Source organism: Haliotis rufescens, unplaced genomic scaffold (genome assembly GCF_023055435.1).
Source record: "Haliotis rufescens isolate VD_foot unplaced genomic scaffold, xgHalRufe1.0.p SCAF_5, whole genome shotgun sequence".
Taxonomy (NCBI): Eukaryota; Metazoa; Mollusca; class Gastropoda; order Lepetellida; family Haliotidae; genus Haliotis; species Haliotis rufescens.
In genome coordinates, this window is record NW_025964223.1 from 57,191,416 (window position 1) to 57,218,226 (window position 26,811).

Here is a 26,811-nt window from a genome sequence, read left to right on the forward strand (position 1 = left end):
GACGGCGGTCTGTAAATAATCGAGTCTGGACTAAACAATCCAGTGATTGACATCATGATGATCGGTCAACGCAGTTGGGATACGATGACATGCACCAACCAAGTCAACGAGCCTGACCTCCCGATCCCATTAGTCGCCTCTTACGATAAGCACAGACGCCTTTTACGGCAAGCATGGGTTGTTGAAGACCTATTTCACCCCAGATCGTCACGAGTCACTGATAAAGCTATATATTACGACTTAACGTTAGTTATATAATATATTATTTGTTTTACTCTTTTTATGAATTCATACAAGTGCACCGCCTCCATGGTGCAGTGGATAGAGCGTCTGTCCGGAGAGGTCGGTGATTCGACACAACATGCGCTTTCGTCGAATACAGTAATGGAAAATTGTACAAGGTCGTTGTTTCGTTAACATCAATGAAAGGAAATAATGATGTCGTTTTTTCAATTTTTCGCTTAAAGGATTCGATGAGACAGTTTGTTTTATGCCACATAAATATTCCGGGTTCCAGTACTGATGCTTGTCTTAAGGGTCGAACAAATATGGCTCAGATGCTGAGACATGGCTAACTGAATGTCATCGTGACCCGATGTCACCACAGTCATGAGTGAAAAGTGCAGTGCCCGTCCGGGTCCGATTCCACGCATACAGTAAGCCCTGTCTAAATCGACATTCCTCGGGACGGATGGAACGGTGGGGTGGTTATAGAACGCCGAAGGCCCAGGTTCATATTCCCCACATGGGTACAATGAGTGAAGCCCATTTCACGAGCCCGGGGCGAGTGGTATAAAACCTAACGAGGGACACATAAACCACATGTACTTCGGATAATACTGCTATAACTAATTCATCTTACAGACATGTTTAATATGACACTGTTAATATGACATTGAAACAAATTCAAACTTGATAAAAGCTTAACTTGTGCTGTCACGTGACTATCTTTGACTCTGTAAAAGCGTGCGGCTTTTTGGTTGGACACGGGGTATAATGGATTTATTCAGCCTCTCAGAAATCCACGTGCCGCAAGTCTTGTTCGTGGTGTGGTGTAAGGGATTTATTCTCCCGCTGAGAAATTTATTTCCCTCAGAGGCGGGATACATAGTATTTTATCAAGATCACGTGGATCAATCAGATATGATTATTCTGACACGGAGGTGTGATAAAGCTATAATTTATTACTAAACGTTAGTCAGATAATATGTAATTTGTTTAAATTTCCTCTTTTTATGAATTTGAACAAGTGCACCGCCGCCATGGTATAATGGATAGAACATCTGTCCGGAGAGGTCGGTGGTTCGACACATCGTGCGCTTTCGTCGAATACAGTAATGGAAAACTGTAAAGGGTCGTTGTTTCGTTAACATCAATGAAACATCTTTTTTCTCTTAAAGGATTCGATGAGACAGTTTTTTTATGCCACATAAATATTCCGGTCTGATGCTTGTCTGAAGGGGCGAACAAATATGGATCAGGTGTCCAGGCTCTGAGACATGGCTGCCTGAATGTCATTGTGACCCGATGTCATCACACCGTAGACTCTGTCTATTTCGACATTCCTTGTGACCAAGAGAATGGCCTACGTTCGCTCGTCACACCGAAGGCCCAGGCTCAATTCCCGACATGGCCATTGGTACAATGTGTGAAGCCCATTTCAGGTGTCTCCCGGTTTGATATTGCTGGAATAATGCTTAAAGCGGATAAAAACATACTCACTCACTCACTGAATTCATGCCATGGGAGTCCAATATTACACACCATGATATTGTGGCAAAGATAAACATCAGATATGAATTCCACATGCATTTATCCATCAGTTACAATTTCATATCAAGTAACATAGACTTATATAATTCTACACTCTACAAACTACATTCTACCGATTAAATTAGGGCCATAGAGGATTAGCTGTTGCTATGCCCAGAGCGGTAATTGGCCCATTGTGGTTTTAATGCATTCTGTGGCAAAAAAACATTCATAACTGTATGGGAAGATATTAGATATGAATTATACCAAGAATCCAGACTCATCGATCAGTGGTTATATGTGGTCAGATATTGACACGATCTCAGCAATCTCAGTAATCAGAAACTGTACAATTAGTTGTTAGATGTTTAAATATTATCAAGAGGCGTAGGTATCTTCTTTATTGGTAATACCTATATATCTATTTTACTCTACCGTTATGTACTTTGCCCTTGTATTTTATTTGGTGTATGTATACACGTCTCTCATAACACTTACAGAGTGGCTCAAGTCGATATATATGATATTACTGTATGCTTATCATTCGGATACCGGATATCCCTTCCCTATGTCCCTTCCACTATTTTACGGTCTTGAACTAAAAATATAAGAGACCAGTGAAACCGCCTCATCTGTTTTATGTTTAGATCTATGCATATAGATATAGAGAGACTAAACACTCTCCACAAGATTGTATGACAAAATGGATCAACTTTCCAATGTTCAACGTTTCCTTTATGTCGAGCTATATCCTAGCAGTTCCAGAGTTTGGTGTCTACATATCACCACATTTGAGATCAATTTGTTTGATCAAGGTAAGACCATTGAAGGCTTCAGTTAAGCGTTCAAAAAGTGGAAGACTCTTACAAATTTGACACACTAGTAACAAACATGATGTCCGATGCATTTCCAAGAACCATATGTTCCCGTGTTTTTGTTAAGTGAACAATTGCCTGTGTATGTGTTTGTGACGGGTGCCACCGCTTGAGCAGGATACACTCGCCTTTCGGGAGAATATGGAAATGGTGTTGTCGCTGTTATTTATGTGAGGTGGAGTGTAATTGGGTTCAACATCGCGTCCAAGGTTATTGCACTTATATAGCGACGTGCATGCACGTGTATGTGTGGCTGCTTGTACTGGTCCTGACTGATTCCGATTTATTTGTGCTTGCACACTGAGATACCATGCCGCAGTTTAACATAAATATACCCCACTCAGACACAGTATACTGAATCCGAGCAGATCAGTCCTTGTTTTAGCCCCTTAATGCCGAGCGCCAGACAGGGTAACAACAAGTACCATCTTTTAACGTCTGGTATGAAGCGGCCTGGGGATTGAACCCCGGCCCTTCCGCTCTCCGAGGGGACGCTCTACCTCTAGACCACGGGGGCGCTCTTGTTATTTATGTACTTTTACATGCATACATTAGGTGCGACTCGTATAAAAATACTGCTTGTATGCCTGTCTGTCTGTCTAGCTGCATGTTTTATCCACAGGTTCATGGCATTTCCCGCACAGTGTAGAGGGGTTACCTATTTTAAAGTGTTTATTAAAGTATATTTTATTACGATTTCATTGATTTGATGTCGACTTACGCAAAATGGATTTGCCAATGGGACCAGGAAACAGTAACGGAATTTGGAACAGGCAAATGTTGGATTTGACAGATTTCTACATTAAAAGTATATAGGGACTGTGGCGGGACTAAAAGATTATGATGCTGAGTTTTTCAGAGTCTACTGTACTATATTTCTACATCCCAAACTCCTGAAACCCGATCCAGCCTGTCTCTCCATCTGTTTTCCCGGGTAAACAAATGTCATGATGACATGAATTTCATTGAATCCGGACAATACAGCTGCGAGAAATGAGAGAACACGTTTTAATAGTAACGGCTGTAGGGGCACCCTGGCTCACACATGCATGGCGATGCTCTCACTCGTGTACAGCCTGAGTTTGTGGGAAGTAGACCCGAACGTATTTCACCTCCACCTGGAATAATAAAATTGGATACACAACAGACAACCCTTTAATACACCTGTACTCACGACGTTTGTGCTTCCCGAAATTTGTTCAAGGCTCAGTGAAGGTGTAAAAATAGAAACAGGTGAGTGGAATTGGGGTTCAACGTCGCGTTCGAGATTATTGCACGTATATAGCGACGTGCACTTGTTAGGCGGCTTGTACTAGGCCGGACTAATGCCGGTTTTATAGTGCCAGCCCTCCGAGATACCATGCCGCAGATAAATATGGATAACCCACCCAGACACAGTATGCTGACTCCGAGCCGACCAGTGCTTGCTTTATCTCTTTAACGCTGAGCGTCAGGCAGGGAAACAACAAGTACCATATTTTAACGTCTTTTGGTGTGAATCGACCAGGGGATCGAACTACCGACCTTCCGCTCTCTGTGCAGACGCTCTATCCACTAGACCACGGCCACAATAAAAAAAGTATTAAAATACGATACAATGTAAATAACCTAGCATACAACAGAAACAGATAGAAAGAAGAAACCCGACCGCCAAACAGAAGTCATTTACGTGACATTCATTTCGGATAGTATATAAGTTGTAAGTCTGACATAAAAGAAAATGCGTAATAGTGAAATCTTTTGTTGTGGCTATATAACATGATGTCATTGAGGTATATCCACAAAAACTTGAGTCATTTAAGCAATTATTTTCTTTGTGACATGTCCGTAAAATAAGCCAGGTCTGTGACCTTTGGACAAAGTTGAGGAATCACAAGGGACAGCCAATGCCGTCTTTAATATGTATTGCAGCAAATGTCAACGACAGTTAAGAATGATACTTATTACTCACATGGGAAGAGAGAGTATAGGGAGGGTACAGCAATCGCTCAATTAATTCCGATTGGCTGTTTTAGAAATCCTGTAACTTCATTGGTTAATGACGTATTGTCGGAACTACTTGTTCCTATTCATCATGTTCATTCATCTTTTCCACAAACAAGTTTCTGCCATATAAGATTCGTCACTTAAAATCCACAACATAAGGCGCTGCAAAAATACAAGTCAGTCTTTATTAATCCAAAGAAAATATCGTTCACAAATTGTTTATGATAATGGACTACACAAAACATTAAAACTAATTGAGATTTGTAAGTACAGTAATATTGATTGACTAAATCGTTTTCTATCCCTATACGTAAACAACAATGTCAACAATTTTATTCCCGATAAAAGTGAACGATCTTGTGAAGACTGACGGAAAATTTTGTTGGAAGACGAGTGAACATGATATAGCCATTGAACGGTTTTAGCGTTTGGCTCGTTTAATACCAATTATCATACCTCCATGTCAGAATGATGAGATATGATTGCTCCACGTTATCTTGATAAAATACGATGTATCCCGCCTTGGAGAGGAATACATTTCTCAGTTGGAGAATATTTAACCCCGTCACAAGCAAGTCAGGCTGCACGTGGACTTCTGAGAGGCAAAATAAATCCCGTATATCATGGACCGCCTCCGTGGTCTAGAGGTAGAGCGTCCGCCCGGAGAGCGGAAGGTCCGCGGTTCGACCCCAGGCCGCGTCATACCAAAAGACGTTAAATGATGGTACTTGTTGTTACCCTGTCTGGCGCTCGACATTAAGGGGCTAAAACAAGGACTGGTCGGCTCGGAGTCAGTATACTGTGTCTGAGTGGGGTATTCATGTTAAACTGCGGCATGGTATCTCAGTGAGCTAGCACTATAGTTCGGCATCAGTCCGGACTAGTACAAGCAGACACACAAACACACACACGTGCATGCACGTCGCTATATAAGTGCAATAATCTTGGGCGCGACGTTAAACCCCATTTCACCTCACCTTATATCATGCTTCAAAGCAAAAAGCCGCACATTTTCTCCGAGTCAATGGAAGTCACGTGACATAGCGCAAGTTAACCTCAGCTCAACCGAACAGCTGTTTTCTATCAATTTTGAATTTGTTTGAAGTTTGTTACAATGTCATATCAAATCATTTGGTAAGATCAATGCGTTGTTGAGGGACTCATAAAACTCCATATTCCCTTCGAGGTACTGCTACAACTTAGAACGTAAGACATTCCAGCGTAGTCGCGGTATAAAACGAACTCTGTGACAGCGGGTGAGAATGGGGACAGTAACACTGACTGTTGTTTCAAAATGTATGACATATATTCACTTGAAAGAGTCTGTCAAATAAAGTTTATTTGTTGTGGAATCAGTTTACACAGCTTGTTGTTGTTGAGAATGTTCAGACCGACAAGAGTATTGGTATTCTCTCTGTAGTCATGAGAGCCAGTGACTTTATGCCACTGACGGACCACTGTCGACAAGTGTTTGAATTTTGTTTTGACAACAATGCCACGTCATTGTTGTAGTATTATACCTGAATCAAAATTTATATTTATCCCCAAAATTTATGATATTGCTTGAATTGTCGACGAATTAATGCCGCTCAAACGAACTATTTCTCATTCGCGGAATCTTAGTGTTGAGTGCAGACAGGTAAAATTCCTTGAATGAATGAATGCCAGTTCACACGCGTATGGATATTATGAAATGCGACTTCGCCTCTGTTATAAGAGTAAACTGTTTCTTATCTATTTAGGTTCTTATTTAAATCTTGACGATAGATAATAAATAAAATAAACTACTCGCGACGAGGAATGACGGATTATCTGTCCTTCGTGAAATTAATTTTGAAAGTCCCTCGCCAAGGCTCGAGACTTACAACTTTAATTACACTCGGGACAGATAATCCGTCATTCCTCGTCACTCGTAAATTATTGTCTATAACTTTATACAAATGTGTCGGATATAAGTTAGGATTAAGGAACACGAGTCTTCATCTGACAGGAAAACATTTTATTATTTCACTTCGGAAGGAAAATTCAGTTCGGGCGGGAGGCGGGAAACACAGACAGTCTTACCCCGATTGTGAGGATCGTTGCATATGATTAAAGTTAGTGGTTTGCCTGGTCCGTACTCCATTATTTACTGACAGCTTTGAAATAGCTGATTGCAGCTGTGTATAAACACATTTACATACTGCAGAATGATGTGCACGGAAGTCACTTGTGGTGCCAACAACACGCGCGACATGCCTTTAACACTGGTGTAGCACAAGGAGAGCGTATCACACCAGTGTTATTCATCATAACTCCCATGTTTCATTTCTGCATTGTCGCAACGCATTTGCTGCTTACAGGCGTGCGTCACATGTGCTTCAGATGGACTTTCGTATCACCTAATATTCACACACTGATACACATCAGTTATCTACAAAGCGAATTTCGTTTTGTTTTATGATAAACCATATTGTGGTAGTCCTGTTATCATCTCATAGCCAAACTGGCTATTTACAAGTAGTATTAAAAGGATATTTGGTATGAGCATTGAATGCCTATTGAAAAGACAAACGTAAAAATCTTCGTTTATTAAATTTACTGACTGCTCACCACAGACTCAACCGGGTTCGAGTACTCTCGTTCGAATTGAATACTTCTAAATCAACAGGAAATCCATGTCTCACAACGGTTAATGCCATTGTAATTACTTCCACTGGTCTATATTAGATTTGGTATCGTGATTTAACTATTGTGTTACGATTGATCGTCGCAGGACCATAAACACACTCTCGTGTCTCAACATCGCTGGAATGATATGCACCGAAATTGGGATATACTTCGTTCGGATCCTTAAAAAGTAGTAATTCTGTATATGAGGGTTGAAGAAGAAAGGTTTCAGATATTTCTGAATAATTGTAATGAAGGTTTTTGATAATTTTAAAGCGTTAAATTTCCTATGTGTTTCTTATTACTTTTTTTCAATGGGTCATTGTTGAACAAATGGATTGTGATATCAGTTACACATGCAGATGTCAAATGTTCCATGCAAAATACATCAATAAAAAAGTATTACACTGATACAATTTCATTTTGCAATTATGATATGTTTTTCAATTATTTATACATGCATGGTACAAGGTATAGTTACTCCGTAATTTCGCATTTTTTTCATATCACGAACTCGCCGTTATTCGTGGATATACCATGTTGAGCCGACCGTGTATTTTAAGCCTGGTTATGCTGGATTTAATTTCACGCGTGCTCCCTCATACCTCATTCATCATACCCCCCAACCCCTTACCCCCGAAGCCCGTGTCACCACGTGTGTAACACAAGATTTTCACGACCGTCTACCGAGCTGAGTGACCAATCAGCGGCTAGGTTTACAATTCGAGGTATCAAACGCATCACTCGTGGTTGAGACTGATAATGGACCTCCGTTCACATGTGTTTGGTCAGCCAGCTCACTCATGGTATTATTTCATTCACTTATAAACCCTTACCCTGACTGTAGTTAAATCAGTATCCATGACATTGCCGCCAGAGTGAAGTGCCTTCTTAGCATTTAAGCGATTTGACAAAGTTTCCCTTTAAGGAGAAACTTTTCTTTTAAGAACAGTTATTTTTAAAGTGTGTCTGCCTGCATTGCTATGCGCCAGTCTTTGTTCCTTGAAGCATTGTTCATCATTGGGCTGCTGGCCACCTGGGAAGGTAAGGGTTTCTTAAATATTTGACTATTTAGCATGTGGGGTGAGTAGTGTGTCTGCTCTGCGCCTGATGGTATTATTGTAGATTATTATTTATTCGGCGCGACATCATGCAAGATTGCATGTAGTTTTATGGATGGTGTAAGATGTATGTTGTATGCTTTGCTATGAACTAAAGTAGATGTACGATCATCATTACAAACACGCAGATAGCTTTCCTATTAGATGGGAACTTTCGCATATATTGCACTCATTATCCATTGTCAGGGTATGAAACTCCCAAAAATTTCAGCCAGACCACAGGACTGGCTAGCTGAAATACGTGCCAGCCCTGACCAAAACCTGCCTGCCCACTATAATCATATGTTTCTCAGCATAAGCTAACGGGGTTTCTTTTTGGTTACATTTTATCATTCATCTTTAAATGTGAATTAATGATTATCATCGGGAAATATTTAGAATATTTTCACATATGAAATATAACCCGACCGTCGGGCAGGGGGATTTGAAAATCTGGCAGCCCGAGTTGAAATCAACCTGTCTCGGATGGTCGGGCAGGCAGGTATTTCGAACACTGCCATTGTCCATTTAACTGTATCATCGTACTGACACAGGTAGTGGGTTAGGGTCGGATGCGGTCACGATGGGTCAAATTGTCAGAAACAAATTAGAGGCCTGGAAGATTATGTAGTATGCAGTATAAAACCATAATCTCTAGGACATGGCAAACTGCAGCCTATATGCGAATGTGACGATCTTACTGGACAAACAATGTTCCAGTGTTTTAACAGAAGCTGGCATATCAATTGAAAGCGACTAGCGCAACAATCAAGCGAACGGGCAAGACACCAGGAAGCTTTTGGTGCAATAAATGCATTCGCATATCTAAAACTCAACAACAAGAAACGTGTTCATGAGGTGAAATGGGGTTTAACGACATGTATGCACACGTGTTTGTGATAACTTGTACTGGTCCTGACTTTTATAGTGCTAGCCAAATGAGCTAGTATGCCGCAGTTTAACATGGATACTACATTCAAACACATTATACTCATTTCGATCCTACAATTTGCTTAACAATCTATTGTTTGGGAACTAGACGTTTATTTTATTGAAGGTCTGTTTATACTATATGTATAATCTGTTCAAATGGCCTTTTCTGGTTTTGAAATAATTCTTATAATGAACCATTCAACACCGAACACTGTCTCCACTGTATTATTTTATTTAAAACATTGATATTTCTCAATATTTATTACAGAACGAGTATTCATCTAATTTCGTTTTGCTTTGAAACAATTGGTCTTGTAAGATCATGTTCTTTTAATGTTTTTTATAAGCTTGTATTATGATTTTAATTTTTCATCGGTGTTTCTCAAACTCGAAAATATAAATAAGAAAATTAAAAGTGTTTTTACAGCAACGAAATAAAATGGCAACTCATACGTGATATCTTCCTGTAGGATCTCAGCGAACTGTCCACGAGTGTAAGCTGTATCAATCCAGGGTTCCCAAACGTGGTTATCTAGACTCAAGTGGTATTGCTGTGTTTACTAGTCTTGTTATCATATTTATATCTATCACAGTTATCTAATAATTGATATACATGGCACGGACACAATTTAGCGGTCACATGACGATCGTGCACGTGATCAGAAGTTAGCTATAGTTAATCTATTTATCGATACCATTTTTGGCTGAGTATTTTCGCATTGAAAGAAGTGGTAACTTTAAATTTGTGTTTTATTCAATAAACGTTGAGCAAATGTTTCGTCATATTGTCACCCTAAATATGCATTGAAGAGTCATTTGGTTAGTTTAGTTTTATTTATAAAACCTGGTAGGTAGGTTGCCCATTGTGGGAGTATATACATGTCACATAAAGTGTGTTATTACTGCTTAATTGATTCGTGATATTCAATCTTTAGTACAAGCAATATTCAGTTACATTAGGTTTACGTAGGTTTTTCTTTCTTACGTCCAATTTAGATGCCGTGCGGTTTAAGAATATCCAGATGAAAGTGTTGAAATACCCAGAATTCATGAATCAGTTTTGATCGTCACATCCTGTCGATGTTTCATAGCGCAACACAACAACCTTTTTTTTCACTTCACTTGTCTTTATATCCCACGTGTGTTAATGCCTCATTACATTGCAGCGTACGCCCTTGACTGCCCGGGGGGCGTGATACCGCCAGGTCTGACCTTGGGTGTTAATGACGTCAGTGATGGACAAGCCCTGTTCTGGTTGAACGTTGGCCGAGCCCGTTTTGGATACAAGCCCAACCATTACTACAAATGTAAGCTTAGCATTCACACCCACAAGTATACATTATATATGTTGAAAGAGTAGCGTGCAGCATACACACCCACAAGTATACATTATACATGATGTTGAAAGAGTAGAGTGTAGCATACACACTCACAAGTATAAATTATATATGTTAAAAGAGTACAATGTGGTATACAAACGCACAAGTATACATTCTATAAACTTCCAAAGAAGGATTCGCGTGGGAATTTCGGTACAGAACTAATGCCAATTCTTGTGAATCGAATTCCAATGTGTATCAGAAGGTCAAAATGGTTGCACAGTATGAGTGTACTTGTAAATGGTTTTGAGGTTTAACGTCCTGAAATGTTACTCACACTATCCACCACCTGCCTTCTGTAATGGCTGTCTGATGGAAGCCTCATCCAGGCAGAACGAGAACATGTACACATGCATGTTTTTTGCCTCCTGAAGTGAACATTCCTTAATATAACTACCGACGTGGACCCACCATAGCTCGTTTTGTGTCACATTCGAATGACGTTATGCTCCCCATAGTCGTCCGTCATGTTACGCTCACCTGAGAGAAATCTTGTGCAAAACTACTGATAGAAGCAATGGCATAGCGAAGTTATGGTTCGTATTTATCATAATATAACGTGGATATGCTACACTACATTTATAGAGATTCAAACATACAGTTGTGTATAGCTTTTCTTTTTGATTCAGTGGGCATCACGACTCTGGACACCGACTTTCCATTCAGCGAGGCCGTCTTGACCCTCCAGGAGGAGGACCCTTCACGTGGGTGTGGAACTGGTCACTTTAAGTTCGATACCCCTCACCTGTACCAATTCAAAGACTGCCAAGAGGTTCTGCTCACGAACAAGAAAACACCTATGACTGAACTACCTCCCGTTATGTGGCGGGCGCCGGAATGTGGCTGTGTTCTTGTAAAGTAAGATAATAACTGCATTCTCTTATGTAATCCCATTAGTTCAAAGGAGAAGATTTTGTGAATGCCAATTTCTTCATTGTGAGGATAACAATTTCGTTACATTTTTTGGGCGTCAAAGGCACCGTAATTCGCTTTTGCAGAATTGCGTCCCTTGGGCACGATAGAAACCTATGACTGTGGGTTCGAATTCCTGTTCGCTCCGATTATGTTTCTAGGTTTGTCAGCATCGTGCTCGTGGGTTTCACCGAAGTGGTAAAGGTCTGAGACCTGCATCACTTCGGGCTTTACTCAAAACATTAAGCTGACATGCTCACTCTCTCGTTCGTTATCTTGGATAGACACACTCTCTGAGTATGTTCTGACACCTTTTTGCGCGATTGGTAAATGAGTTAGGGAATTCTCTGAGACATTGCTTGCCTATATACGATTAACATGATGACACCCATAAAACAGGGTTCCTTCATATGTATTTCAAAGTCCAAATTAAGTAACAATTCACGTCATTGTTTGTCAAATATTCACTTGATACTGATCAGGTGGTTGTACAAACCACCTGATCAGTATCAAGTGAATGTACCCAATCGATGATAACAAAACACACATACTTCTGAATCCAAGCCTGCATGTTCTTTCAGTTAAAAATCAAAATATAAACGACTAAAAATGAACATGAAAATAACTTTGTTTAATAAGTGTCCGAATGCGAAAGTGAACGTACTTTCAGGTTGTTTAGTTTATGTTAATAAGTGAAACACGTTTTTTAAGGGGTGGACTTTCAAGAACCAAGATTTTTAAGATGTTAAATATTTTGTTTTTAGTGCTACAGTTATAAGCAATGGAACGACATACTATATGGATCAGACACCTTCTGGCTTCCTCTCAAAGCGACTTTGCCCAAGACAGAATCTACATGGTAGGTCATCGACCTTAACAACATGACTATATAACTCCTATACTTCAACATGGACGTACATGTCTTACAACCATGATTGATTATTGCAAATTGGCGAAGTAAGCAGTGAGGTTAGTGTAACTTCTATATGTCCTTGTAGTCCGTTTTAGCCGTTTTCAGCACTCATGCAAATGCCATCTTGACACAATTTTGGAGTATAACGGGTTTGGCATTATGGGAGTCACGTTAACCTTGTTTCTCTTCATGTACAGACAGGGTTATTTAAACATATTTAATTTGTCGATGGTTATGATACTTTCCATTATGAAACAAATAATTTGTGTTTGTGCTTCAGTGTTCAGAACCAAATATACACGGTCAGTTAAGACAGAGCAACCCACCACGACCACAACTACAGCCAGTACAACACAGACACCGCCACAGAAGAAAAAGGTGAGTTTACTTCTTTGTCAGAGGAGCCTTGCTAATGCATAGGAGCCTTACACAAAGCCACCATTGCACTACGATTAGGGGGAGCTTCTTTACCCATAGGGGCCGTGGGGCAGCCTAGTGGTTAAAGTGTTCGTTCGTGATGCTGAAGACCCGGGTTCGATTCCCCACATGAGTACAATGTTTAAAGCACATTTCTGCTGTCCCCCGCTGTGATATTGCTGGCATACTGCAAAAAGCTCCGAAAAACCATAAACCATCGGTGTAACGATCTGTTGCTTCAACTAGTAGGCTATACCCGGTGTAACGATCTGTTGCTTCAACTAGTAGGCTATACTCGGTGTAACGATCTGATGCTTCAACAAGTAGGCTATACTCGGTGTAACGATCTGATGCTTCAACTGGTAGGCTATACACATTGTAACGATCTGTTGCTTCAACTAGTAGGCTATAATCGTCATAACGATCTGATGCTTCAACGAGTAGGCGGCTATACCCGGTGTAACGATCTGATGCTTCAACTAGTAGGCTATACTCGGTGTAACGATCTGTTTCTTCAACTAATTGGCTATACTCGGTGTAACGATCTGATGCTTCAACGAGTAGGCTATACTCGGTGTAACGATCTGATGCTTCAACGAGTAGGCTATACTCGGTGTAACGATCTGTTGCTTCAACTAGTAGGCTATACTCGGTGTAACGATCTGATGCTTCAATTAGTAGGCTATACTCGGTGTAACGATCTGATGCTTCAACTAGTTGGCTATACTCGGTGTTACGATCTGTTTCTTCAACTAGTTGGCTATACTCGGTGTAACGATCTGATGCTTCAACTAGTAGACTATCCAGTACATGTCCATGATCTTGAGGAATATTTCCATCATTGCCATCTTATTGACTTGTTTATGCACATGTGGTTTTGTCACACAATTATATTAAATATACGAATTTGTCCAACTGCGAATAGCTGAGATGAATGTCTCTTAATTCTTTGGACACACTTATGGAAGTACGTTCGTCAGACTACCTTTCATTCCATTTCTCTCAAATAATTTTTTTCTATTGTGTCTGTATATTTCATCAGTACATTTCATCACCTGAGGATTACGACATGTAGTAATTATCTTCAATTTCCAGAGAGAAAACAGCCATGCAAAAAATGTCATTATTCTTTACAGTTAAGTCGTCCAGAGAGGATGGATTTATTGTGTCAGATCTCGCTCCATTTCAACGGCGCTGAGTTGTTGGCCAGGGAGGTTTTTCTTAGGAGAAGGCAGATTACAAGACTCAACCTAACCAGCCTAATGCGTACTGAACTGGCTCTTGACCAGCGCAAACTGGATATCCATGAATGTTGCAAGATCGTGGTAAGAAGATTGACGATCAAACGAAAACAGCGATTTCACAACAGATTGAGACCGGGACAATATTGTAAATTTGATCAGAGAAAAATCCTAGATAAGACAAATCTCGCGAAATATTCCATTTTCGCAATAACAGACATATATTTCGCATATTCGAATAATGTCAACGGGACATGCTGCTATGCAAGTCAGCCATCCTCAGACCAAACACGGAAAAAAGTCTTGAACACCGCATCTATCAATGTTTTTTTCTTTCAGAGCACGACCAAGAAGACGCGGTGCTTTGACGACATGCGACGTCGTCGTATCGACCGGTACTGTAGAACAGGACACCCAGACGTCCCCTTTACTGCCAGACGGGATGTTTTCATGGGGGAAAAAGAGGAGAGGTGTTGCTGGAGACTTGGTATGTTGCGGATGAAGTTCAACATTCTTTAATAGCCTCTGGTCCCACGTAGGAAAATATCGGATTTTGATATTAGTACGATGTCTTTTCAATAATATTTGTGTGGGTTAGACACAACCATATTATCAGTGACTTCATAAACCCAATACTCTGGTTTAAAGATTTAATGTGTTGACGAAATGTCGAAACAGTAACTTGTTCGCAAAGAAAATTCCGAGACCCCTAAACACTGGTGTGTCCTTTCGCTTATATATTTATGCGACTCATGAAGGGTCCGGGTTAGAATAGGCCTTCAGCAATCCATGCTTGTCGTAAAAGGCGACTATGCTTGTCGTAAGAGGCGGCTAACGGTTTCGGGTGGTCAGGCTCGCTGACTTGGTGGATGCATGTCATCGTATCCCATTGCGTGGATCGATGCTCATGATGTCAATCACTGGATTGTCTGGTTCAGACTCGATAACTTACAGACCGTCGTCATATAGCTATTATATTGCTGAGTACAATATCCATACTGTACATGAAAATACTCACTATCGTGTTCACGTCCACAGGCGAACCACGTTATCAGTGCTTTGCCCACAATTCGATTTTCAAGACAGTGAAGGGAAAAAACTCCGTGGATTATTCTTTTGACGAGATGGATCCCGTCAACGACATCGGGGACTATCCTTCAGAAATACGAGAAGTAGAAATGGTAATTATACATACCTCATGAACGATTTTGTATCGTGCGGCTGTCGGTGTTTAGTTTGATTAATGTATTGATCATGAGACAATACATCTAGAGATCGTGCAGCAAGACGGTAAAAGGCAGTCAGTTTAAGGAGTAAAGGAAATCTACACAGAGATTACATTTCTAAAATCTATTCAGTGTACATGTACGTAACAAATTATCTCATTTAAGTTTATTATGTTCTGACGTTTATCTGAAATTAAATAATCTTGACAGACATAATATCTCGATGGAATTTCATTTATTAGCCTGAGAACGTCCTCATGAATATATATTCTTCGCACAGCAACACAACACTGACTACTTTATTGATGATGCTACACAAGAAGTTGTAATTAGAGGGCGTGAAACTGTCACCTACACCATGTCTACTGGACCGTCATCGTCTACGACAATGGCTTCAACAACATCTGAGGCACGTGACAAGGGTACTTCAAAGACACACACCACCAGGAAGTCTGACCAGGCGGAGTCATCCACATACAGCAGCGTTTTGAGCGACGTTCCACGTCGGCAAGCTATCGACGTTAAAACGCCGGTTGCTGCGATATCTGCCGTGGACGCGGAGCTAGATGGTAATTAATGTGATATATGTCTTTGACCCACATTAGAAACGTAATGGTGTTTTCTTTGTCGAAACTCACCTTCCAATCACATTCATTATGCACCAGATTCCATTCACCAAATGTGTGAGGGAGTGTGTTTGGTTTTACGCCACTTTTAGCAATATTCCAGCAATATCAAGGCTGGGGATACCAGATATGGGGTTCAAGCATTGTACCCATGTCGGTAATCGAACCCGGGTCTTCAGCGTAACGAGCTGACGCTTTAAGCACTGGGCTACCAACAGAATGTTCATGTCGCTACATAGTTATTACCTCGGTCAATGGATCATTCTTCCATGATATTGAAAAATGCTTGATTTTTGATTGGTTAAAAAGAGGTATCCTTTTACCTTCTGATACCTCTTTTAAATCAAGCATTTTCATGCAAAAAAATGCATACTAAAACATCGATCTTTCGACAGCCTACGCATCGATGCATACAACAGTGGAAGTCAAAACCTTAAGATTATTGTATACGTTCGATATAAGAACGACAGATTATCAAATATGATAATATCTATATCAGAACACATCCAGTTAAGTAACACACACACTTACTCAGGGCCACATAATCATCGATCGCAAATGTGAGCAGTCTCTCTCGTGTCGTCGTCTGCAGCCAACAGTTAACGGCAGTGATCGCCATACTTCAGGGTGTTTTCTGTTGGCAATGGGTGTGCCAGTAGGCACGTTTTACAACAATACTTCCCCGGGTTTTAATGTTGAACAATACTGAAGACCGAGCTTGTCCTCTTGGTTCATGCAGTTTGTAAATAACACTGTCGTCGTGAACAACTATTTTAGCAGCAATGGACAATGACGAGTAACCTAGTTTAGCCAGATTGAAGTTCTGGGTAGAAATATGTAGTCATTCGTAATATGTATTACTGTTGGGAAGATATGTCAAACAAACTATTACATAAGTACAACTTCAACATAAATCTACTCTTGTTATTTGTTGGAGGCATAAATTTGTTCAGCATTTATTTCTCTTTACTTGACTTATTTGAGTCCAAGGAGTGCAAATATGACATGGTGCAATGAAATTAAAAGTTTGAAGGGTTATTTGACAACTTCTATTTGAAAAAACTATATATTCCGAACTGCATTTTTGAACTAGTCAAGACTATGAGTATTTTAATCTTGAACTTCTGTAATATTTATTGCATTTATAACTACGTGTGACCTCATTTTGGAATGTTCTAAGATAGCAGACCTACGCGTTCCAAGACTGCACCGTTTTCAAAGCGATCTTGCCATCATGGTAGAATCTCCTAAGTGTGCACTCGATTTTCTAGGGATAAAGCTAAGACAGGCCTAAAAGTATAAAATCACTCGCCCGATAGTGTCATTTCTTTCATTGTCTTTGACGTAGTGTAAGGATTGAGACAGATTTACTTTCAGGAACTCAACATTACAGTTTAACATTGAATTTTGTTGATGGTTTTGATTATGTCCATAATTTCAGCCTTAAGAAAACGGAAGCGGAAGCTGGATCTGAAGCTCACCTGTTGTAGACATGGAAAAGATGCTGGCGAAGTCTTCGAAGTTGAGACAGGACTTTATAATCACTGCCGTCATCAGTGGAAGATATACCGGAGAAGCCTGAAGACTGGGAAGAACATGTGTATGAACAAATTCATGGAATGTTGTGTCGACGAGGCTGGCATGTAAGTATTTTAACGAACTTCAATTGCGTTTTGACGTTTATGATTAAAATACAAACCTAAAGACCTAAAGTAAAAAATATGATCAACATGAACTGATATTTTGCATTGTGTGACTACAAATTCATGGAAAATAGAAAGATAAAGTCCTGGACTTTTGATAAACGTTAGTTCAAAACAATGTTGGAAGAATCTCGAAATTAATCAAGAGTAGTAACACCCAAAGCCAATTAGAATATATTTTGTTGATTAACTTCGATATAATCGAAGGTATTATGATGTTCTGAACTGAAATAGCTGAATCACAATACTCTCTTATTTCAGACTCAAAAACCATGATGTCACAATTTCTAAAACATTCTATTGTGATATTCGCATTCCTTCAAACCATGATACCCATTCAACCAATATTAGACACTCGAGAAATATTGAAAGTAAATTGTTCCATACCATGCAGGATCTAATTCAGCAAGTGAAAAAATACAAAATGAAAGAAATGCCACACTTAAACAATAACGTATTAACAATTTCACCCATTTTAATTTCTACCAATATTTCCAAAATGCCTACAAAACAGAATCCCCCAGATCGAACGAAAAACATTGTAAGAGATGATGTCTCTGAAATTGACGTAGATGTATATAAAACTATTGAAACCAACATGATCCCAGCCCTTAATCATGAAACCAAGGTCAGTCCCTCATTCACTCGTGACACCATGGTCACACCCGACAGCACACCCGACAGGATTATCATTCAACCAATGCAACACATTCTAGGTATGAAAAAAGTCGTAAATTTGCTTGCGAGTATATTCATCATTGTTTATTTTTATCATTGCTTAAATATAGATCGCCTAAACCTTCATACCTAATACCTAAATAGTTCTTTTGTACATGCCAAAGTCACTTTTATGTTTGTCCTATGAAGCAACTTAATTGGAAATGGTCTTCGACAAAAGCTGTTGAAGTTTTGGTGCCACATTTAAGTGTGGACAACCGGGAAACTCTCATATTCTATCTAGCTCTCCTCGAATGCTCGTACCCGGGTCGATGCCCACACATTCAGATGATGGTTTGTCTGTTCTGGATTCGATCTAGTTTTTTATTCAGAAACTCTGCCCTGTTTTCCTATACTTACTGTAGGGTGACGGCATATTAACATGGTAACGAATACATATTTTGATAATGCTATGAGATTTGATGTCAGCACATTTACTCCCTTCTTAACGATGGCGAATGGATTTTGAAATATATCATGTATATACCTTCCTATAATAGAATCTAACAACGAAAGGCTCATTGAAGGATATATTGTCATATATTGATATTACCCTTTTCGTTCTATCTCTAACTGCGGCGGTGGTGTAGCCTAATGGGTAAAACGTTCAGTTCGATAACTCACATGGGAACAACGTGTGAAGCCCATTTCTGGTGTCCCCTGTCGTGATATTGCTGGAATATTGCTAAAAGAGGCGTAAAACCTTACTCACTCACTATCTCTAACTAACATCTGCTTATACTAACATATTTTGCATTCGGCATCTACTGGGATTATTATATGGAAATTACACATTCTTTGCGTAATTCAGCTTTCTGTCAGTATTTATAAAATAAATAACAGTTGGTTTACAGGAGAGAATAAAATCTCAGTTAGGAAATTCTCATTGAGTATTGCTAACGAAAATGAGAAAGACTGACACAAGTCAAGCTACACAAGTAAAGAACGATATGTTGACGCTCCATTTCAATACATTTATATTGTCATTTTTGTATCTGCTATCACCAACTACCATCTGTAACCTACTATGCTTCTATGAATATATTTAATTTATTATGTGTTAGACTTTGAGATGAACAGTTACTTCAATAGTTCAACAAATCCAAATAATTGTCATTTAACATTTTAATGAAAACAGTTATAATGTACTATTATAACGCCATCAATTTTAATAAATGACATAAATAACATTGACACTGAACAGTTAATAGGAACAAGGAAATAGTTCTAATAATCTTTGCAGACAATGAACTTCTAAGGCTCAATAAATATTTGATTTCATCAAGTATAAAAATAATATTTCTTGTAAGACTCTTTATCAGGAGTGTTCCACTTTACGATTTTCCAAAAGTTCAAGATTTAATATAGTACGATTCAATTACAGATCCTCAACACAAGCAGCCCCGACGCACATTTCGTATCGCGGCCATCCGATTGCGCAGGTTGCGCAAGCGACACCGACAAGATTACTACTGAGCCTAGGAACAGAGGCGGGTAAATCCACACCGCCAGGTCAAGATCCTCCCTTGAGAGAGAAATCGAAAGGACCCAACCAACCAACTGGATCCACCCCTACCACCAACAGAAAATCGACTTCCAGTCCAAAAGCAACAGCCATCCGTCCATCCATCAAATCATATTCAACACGTGCTCCGGAACTGACTGTTTCAAAGAATCTCAAAAGAAGTCGTGGATTGCCGAGATCACGTAAACAGACACCTATGTTACGGTCGCTAGAAAAACAGAAAAGTGGATCCAGGCGTAACGTTAGAAAATCGAACGCTGATTTTAACTCAAAGTCAAGGAAAAGCATGAAACAGAGGCGAAGACATAGGAGAAAGCGACCACATCGTTCTCACTTCAAGAAATAAGAATATTTTCATCCATAGTTTTTCATATTCAAGATCGTGTTTCCGAGAGACCATGGACGGTCGAATCCATCCAAACAAACGGAGATTCATTATTATTCTTATAGAATAACTTATTCGTGGAACACCATATAGAATCATGGATCCGCCTCATCGTGTTATTTCATACTTGATGTACGTTGTGTTCTTGAAATCTTTAATTTAGTCAACACGGGCAGAGGGTAGCATAGTGGGTAAATTGTGAAGCGTCATTTACTCTCTTGCCCCTCCATCGATTTATGTCATGATAGTTCAAGAGATTTCAAAAGACACACTTACTGATAAGTTCTCATCGTGATCTCCATGAACCCATTAAGAAATGAACGATCTCCTCATTGACATTGTGAAGAAGGCCATCTGGTTCCACACTGCTGTGTCAATGCTTGGGCCTTCTAGTATGCATGACCCCTTGTGAAACTGAAGTGAAGTGAATGTTTTTCAATGCATGAACGAGTCTTGTGTGTGTGTATGTATATATATTTTTGATAAAGTACAGTTTGTTATTTATTTTTTCAATAAAATTGATTGAGCATCCTTTGTTTGAGGCGCATTGATATACTATTCCGGTTTGCTCTCTGCGAAGGCAGAAAACGTCATCACCGTGTGACAATAGATGTGATGTATTATTGAAATATTTCAACATATGAAACAATATTTACAGACTAACACGTAAATAAACATCCCGCACAACTGAATTTTCACAGATTACATCTCTTTTCAAAATAACATTTGGATCAATTTACCTAGCGGCTTTTCTAACATAAATATAATATTTTGTTGTTGCTTAACACCAAATATTCCAGCTACAGTAAACTACGTTTATAACGAACACGCTTATAACGAACTGACGGATATAACGAACTTATTTTTTTATGGTCCCGGCTATTTGCTGTTTATGTGCTGTATATATGCTTATAACGAACTGTGGTGACAACGAACTGAAACTAGTGGTCCCTTTGACTTCGTTATAACCGTAGTTTACTGTATTTGATTGTAAATAATTGAGTCCGGGTAAGACAATCCCTTGAGAATCGATCCATGAAAATGAAATACGGACACATAAAAGCAAAGCAAAGGTTTTTTTCTCACAGGACAGTTGTGCCTGTAAACAAAAACATGTCTTTGTCGAAAAGATAAATGTCGAAAGGTGTCATTTATATTTAATTAATGATGACTGATTATTTAGGTTCGTGACGCTGAAATCAATCACACAGTCAACAGCCCTTATTGATTCTTATACGTACGTGACAATGGATGTCTTGCTGGCTTCGGGCAGTTTGGACCCCATGAGACTTTACGTGGACAAGTTAAAGTCCAATGCCGTCAAGAAGAAGCTTGCGGTCTGCAATGACGCATTTGTTTCGTTGGGCACGTTTGTTCAGAGACGTTCTTTCAAAAATGCCTGATGTCATCAACAAGTGCAGTTTGTGGCTTGTAATCCTACTATACTCGGATTGTGATACAGGGTTGGCGACTGATATTCACGCGGCTAGCGTAGAGAATTGTAGACCATTGGACATAACGAGAAGTAATTCTCTTGATCCTGAAAACGTTTTTCTAACCCTGCAGACGTGGAACTACTTCTCCTGCTGCGGCCTGTGCACCTATCAAGAGGGTTGCCATTACTTTCGGTGGGAAAGCCAAAATCGTACATGTTCTCTTCTGAGTAGCAACACAAGGCATGATGTCTTAAAATGTTCGGTAAGAATATTGCGATCAGTTTCAAAAATTGGTGCCATCCTAATTAAATTCCTATTGAATAAGGATGGGTCTACACCTGAAAAAATTGCCACGTTATCAGAATCTGGTTCTGGCTGCAAATATTATTCTCCATTGTGCAATAAGCAATACAATGTCAGTAAGGGATACAAATATGTACCCTATTTGTATGTTCCCGTGTTTGTTCAGGAGAACACTTGACTTGCCTTTGCATGTATTTATGATGGGCGCCACAGGTGGGAAAGGATGCTTTCATCTTTTTGCGAACACCTGGTATCATCACTATTTGATATTGACTCATAAGCACATGATTATGATAATTTTATTATCGGAATAGTACAACGGGCTTTGCTTTTGTCACTTTTATTTACATGTTTTGGATAAAGTTTAGCTCCCCGGCATTCGTAGTCATTTACTTTCCCCTTAGCGGCGTGTGCCAGTTACAAGACCACTGATACATTATATCAGTAATATAACCTGTCTGCAAAGAAAACATTTATAGCATATCATCGTAACAAGTGAGGTGTTGGATCCAGTAGTGGCTGGTGCCCTCAGTCTTTTTCTTGTTTCTGTTAATATGAATTGGAATTTCTGCTGGGATTGGCAAAATCAAAACACGGGGATTTGGATAAACACTTAAACGTAAGCTTCGGGTTAATCGATGATCTGGTATCGTTCAATGATGGTCAAATAAGCAATTCCCTTCCACTTATTTACCCATCTGTACTAGAAAATATATTAGACAAATAAAACCGCTTCAACTGTTTCATGTTTAGATCGATGTATAAGTGGCGATAGAGTAAGCAATAGAGTGTGGCTTGAGGAATGACTTCCAGTTGTTAACTTTCCGTAACAGTTATTTCGAATAATGTTACAGCAGCCCCAGCCTTTGGTGAATACATTTCATAAAATAGAAGGTACAATCGAGCGGGCTCTTTCTAAGAAGGTTTCTGGGAGGATAATAAAACTCTTGCTCAAAAGGTTTTTGATCAGGTTTTCAAATATTTTATATAAAGACATGTTTATATTTGACGCATAAGTGACCAAAATGTTGTCAGTTGGAGTTCCTTAGTTTGATCTATACCTTATGTTCCCGTGGTTGTTCAGGTGAACACTTGACTTGCCTCTGCATGTGTTTGTGAAGGGTGTCATCAATGGAGCAGGATACGCTGACTCTTTGATATCTCTAATTGATTGTGTATATTTTGAAAACTGTATCTATAGTGAGTGAGTGAACTGGGTTTTAACGTCGCTTTGAACAATATTCCAGTTATATAACAGTGTGTCAGTTTGATGTGGGAGGAAAGCCCGAAGTGATTCAGGTCTTAGACGTTTACCACTTTGGTGAGACCCACGAGCACGAGTATGGTGCTGACAAACATAGAAATATAATTGGGGCGAACCGGGATTCCAACCCAAAATCATAGGTTCTGGTGTGCCCAAAGGACGCAACTTTACATATCCGTGCCCCCGTATATCTCACTAATCAAGATTGATGACTCGTGCTTTTAGATGTACTTATTTCGAGGAATCATCACATTCTGTCCAAAATAATCCTGTAGGGTAATCTCAGCGTTGTTGTTATTGACTTAAATCCATGAACGTTTCAAATGATTTACAATGTCTGCTTTTAATGTTTCAAAATAGTAATGTGCAGGTAGAGGGTGGAAAATGCTCTTTTTCGAAAAGGAATAGGGAAAGGAAATAACTCTGGAAACTATTTATTTTATACAACTTTAGTTCCGGGCAAGGATGAGAAACAATTAAGCTTCGTTGTGAGATTGCGAATATATTCATATATTGGCATTTTACCGAATATATTTCATATAATTTCGCTTCAGTGAATACGTTCAATGACTGGTTCAAATATGTTCCCAAAGTGCGTTTTATTAAATGTATCTTTTGTTTTAGTACCCGGGAAACCATGGGTGTATCATGAGTCCATGTGGGTATCGGGAGGTGTATGTACCAGTGGAGGGTGCGCATGGCTACATGTGTCTCAAAGGTAATGGGCGAATTACGACAATGTTGATTCAGTAATTAGATCCATGAATGGATAGTTCAGACCATCATTGGTCAATCAATAGTGGCCGAGAAATTATAGATAAGAAACAATGTTTCTCTGCTGCGGTTAAAAAACAGTTGCCATCATAAAAATATCTGGGCATTTAAATGTGTTGAGTGTCAGTGATTTGCGTCATCCACAGAGGCACCCGTGAAGATCCGGGGTAGAATAGGTATTCAACAGCCCATGCTTGCCATAAAAGGTGAATATGCTTGTCGTAAGAGGCGACTAACGGGATCGGGTGGTCAGACTCGCTGACTTGGTTGATGCATGTCATCGATCCCAATCGCGTGGGTCGATGCTCATGATATCAATCACTGGATTGTCTGGTCCAGACTCGATTATTTACAGACAGCCGCCATATAGCTGGAATATTGCTGAGTGCGGCGTAAAACAACAATCGAATCAAAACCAAAAATCATCCACAGAGGCAAGTTCGTCATCGTTCCATAATTTATGTAGTGATTATTAGAACCTGTGAGTGTATGGTAGCATATCAGTTACAGAAGACAATCGAGAACGAATATCGAAATTCACACGAACAGTGTGTGTCCCGGAAAACATAGACTTTGTAAGGTTTCCAAAGTAGTAATTTAGACAAGTTAGACAATAGTCAATCAACACTCGGACTCATTATGCCACTTACAATTGGATATTACATCGGTGCAACATCGTTAAAATGACATCTTCAATGCGTTATACAACTGCAAATCTGATAATCGTTATAAGGAAAAAAAAAACCCTTAAAATAGCAATCTTACTCATTAGAATGCCAGTAATAGATATTTGATGTGACCACAGCAAGTATGACATTTTGAAATGTTTTTAATGCGTTCAATGTAAAGCCAAAAACATTTTACATTTTTAGCGAAAAGGGAGTTTACGGTCAAACCTATCAATCTGTAGTTAAGGAGGGTAGTTGGCTTTTTCATGGAGCACTGGGTAGAAATAGATCGCTTCTAAATAATTTAAACGCAAAAAAAAGAATACCAGCAATCACGCCGTCAGTGAACGTGGTGAGGTGAAATGGCGTCCAAGATTATTGCACTTATATAGCGACGTGCATGTACGTCTGTGTGTTTGTGTGGCTGCTTGTACTAGTCCGGACTGATGCCGAGTTATAGTGCTAGCTCACTGAGATACCATGCCGCAGTTTAACATGAATATCCCACTCAGACACAGTATACTGACTCCGAGCCGACCAGTCCTCGTTTTAGCCCCTTAATGCCGAGCGACAGACAGGGTAACAACAAGTACCATCTTTTAACGTCTTTTGGTATGACGCGGCCGGGGATCGAACCCCGGACCTTCCGCTCTCCGGGGGGACGCTCTACCATTAGACCACGGAGGCGGTCTCCGTCAGTGAACGATGTCATAAGATGTAAGATGTAATGATGTAAGATTTATTCGACCTTAGTGATACAGCTGCAGATCAGTAAATCACCAACTGCCTTTCCAGCTTGAACAGCCCAGTGGTTAAAGCGTTCGCTCGCCGAGCCGACGGCCCGGGTTCCAGTCCCCACATGGGCACTATCTGTGAAGCCCATCTCGTGTGTTTTTGCTGGAATATTGCTAAAAGAGGCGTACAACTATTCTTTCTCTTACTCGCCCACTCCAGCTGCAACTGACCTCGGCTCCCCCTGTAACTCTGAAGAGGACTGTGGTGGCGGACTTCACTGGGAGTGCACCGATGGGAGATGTCGCTGCCAACTGGGCTACCTTCACTCCAAGTCTCATCGCCACTGCCAGAGAGGTGAGCCAGATGCAATTCAATGAGTAGGGGCCAACGCCTCTGAGGACAGGTCTTAGTTAAGATTTAAAAACTTTTTTTCAGTAGTTATGCTGGGGGGCATTTGAAAACATATAGAGGGCAAATTTCGCGCAACAGTGATCACAATAATGTTAAATATATTATTTGGACTTGGCCATGTGTTCCGGTGTTTGTTCAAGTTTACATTTGTCCTGCCTTATCATGTGTTTGTGACGGGTGGCACTGGTTGGGCAGGATACGCTCACATTATCGCCCCCCCCCCCCCCCCCCCCCCCCCCCCCCCCCCCCCCAAACGAAAAATCCTACTTAGGGGTCTACTTTGCAATTTCAACGGTCGTAACGATCGGGCCGACGCCCATTCTTCCTGCTTCAGCCTCGGAGCTTTTAATCAATGTCTTTATCTGTCTGCTCATCCATTTGATTACCGTGTCCACAACTTATGTCACCTTAGTAACAACGCTGCAGATGCCTTCAGTTGTTTTTTTCTGTTCAGGGGATTAATCCCTGACAGGCATTTATTGTGTGGAATAGAGCTGGTGTTATATATTACCAAAAAACAGGACAGACATTAACAGGATGTTAGTAATTCAACGCTAGTTACCTACTGTTAATTGTTAATTTGATTATTCACAATGTTAAGATCAAAGGTCGTTTCACACATTGAACAATGTGATGCAATGATGTTATTTTCGTTGGATTAACAGAAATAGCAGACTCGGTACTTAGAAGAGGAAGATATATGTGTTATGATACCTGTTCGTTATGAGCCCCACACAATGATAATCAACGACTGAATAGGTTGATGTTTGTTTATATCGAGCACATGTTTACAGCATGGGGTTTGTACATGAACTAATAAGCATGTGCAATTTAAGAGCGATATTAAGTTAACTGTTTCTTAACTAATACTACGACAATAT

At 39.9% G+C, this 26,811-nt stretch overlaps 1 protein-coding gene across 2 annotated transcripts; it reads left to right on the top strand.

Annotated features, from left to right (window-relative positions):
• Positions 1-8,134: 8,134 nt before the first annotated feature.
• On the top strand, positions 8,135-20,870 carry LOC124116410. 2 transcript variants are annotated; one of them, XM_046477729.2, is made up of 12 exons: positions 8,135-8,306; positions 10,462-10,602; positions 11,304-11,532; positions 12,351-12,445; positions 12,780-12,877; positions 14,053-14,241; positions 14,497-14,644; positions 15,196-15,338; positions 15,664-15,952; positions 17,451-17,652; positions 17,974-18,428; positions 19,814-20,054. In XM_046477729.2, the coding sequence occupies exons 1-12, from the start codon at positions 8,246-8,248 to the stop codon at positions 19,903-19,905; spliced, it is 2,142 nt and encodes a 713-aa protein (XP_046333685.2). In that variant the 5' UTR covers positions 8,135-8,245; the 3' UTR covers positions 19,906-20,054. The 2 variants fall into 2 exon arrangements, with proteins under 2 accessions (XP_046333685.2, XP_046333687.2); XM_046477731.2 differs by lacking the exon at positions 17,974-18,428 and having other exon boundaries at positions 19,814-20,870.
• Positions 20,871-26,811: the final 5,941 nt, after the last annotated feature.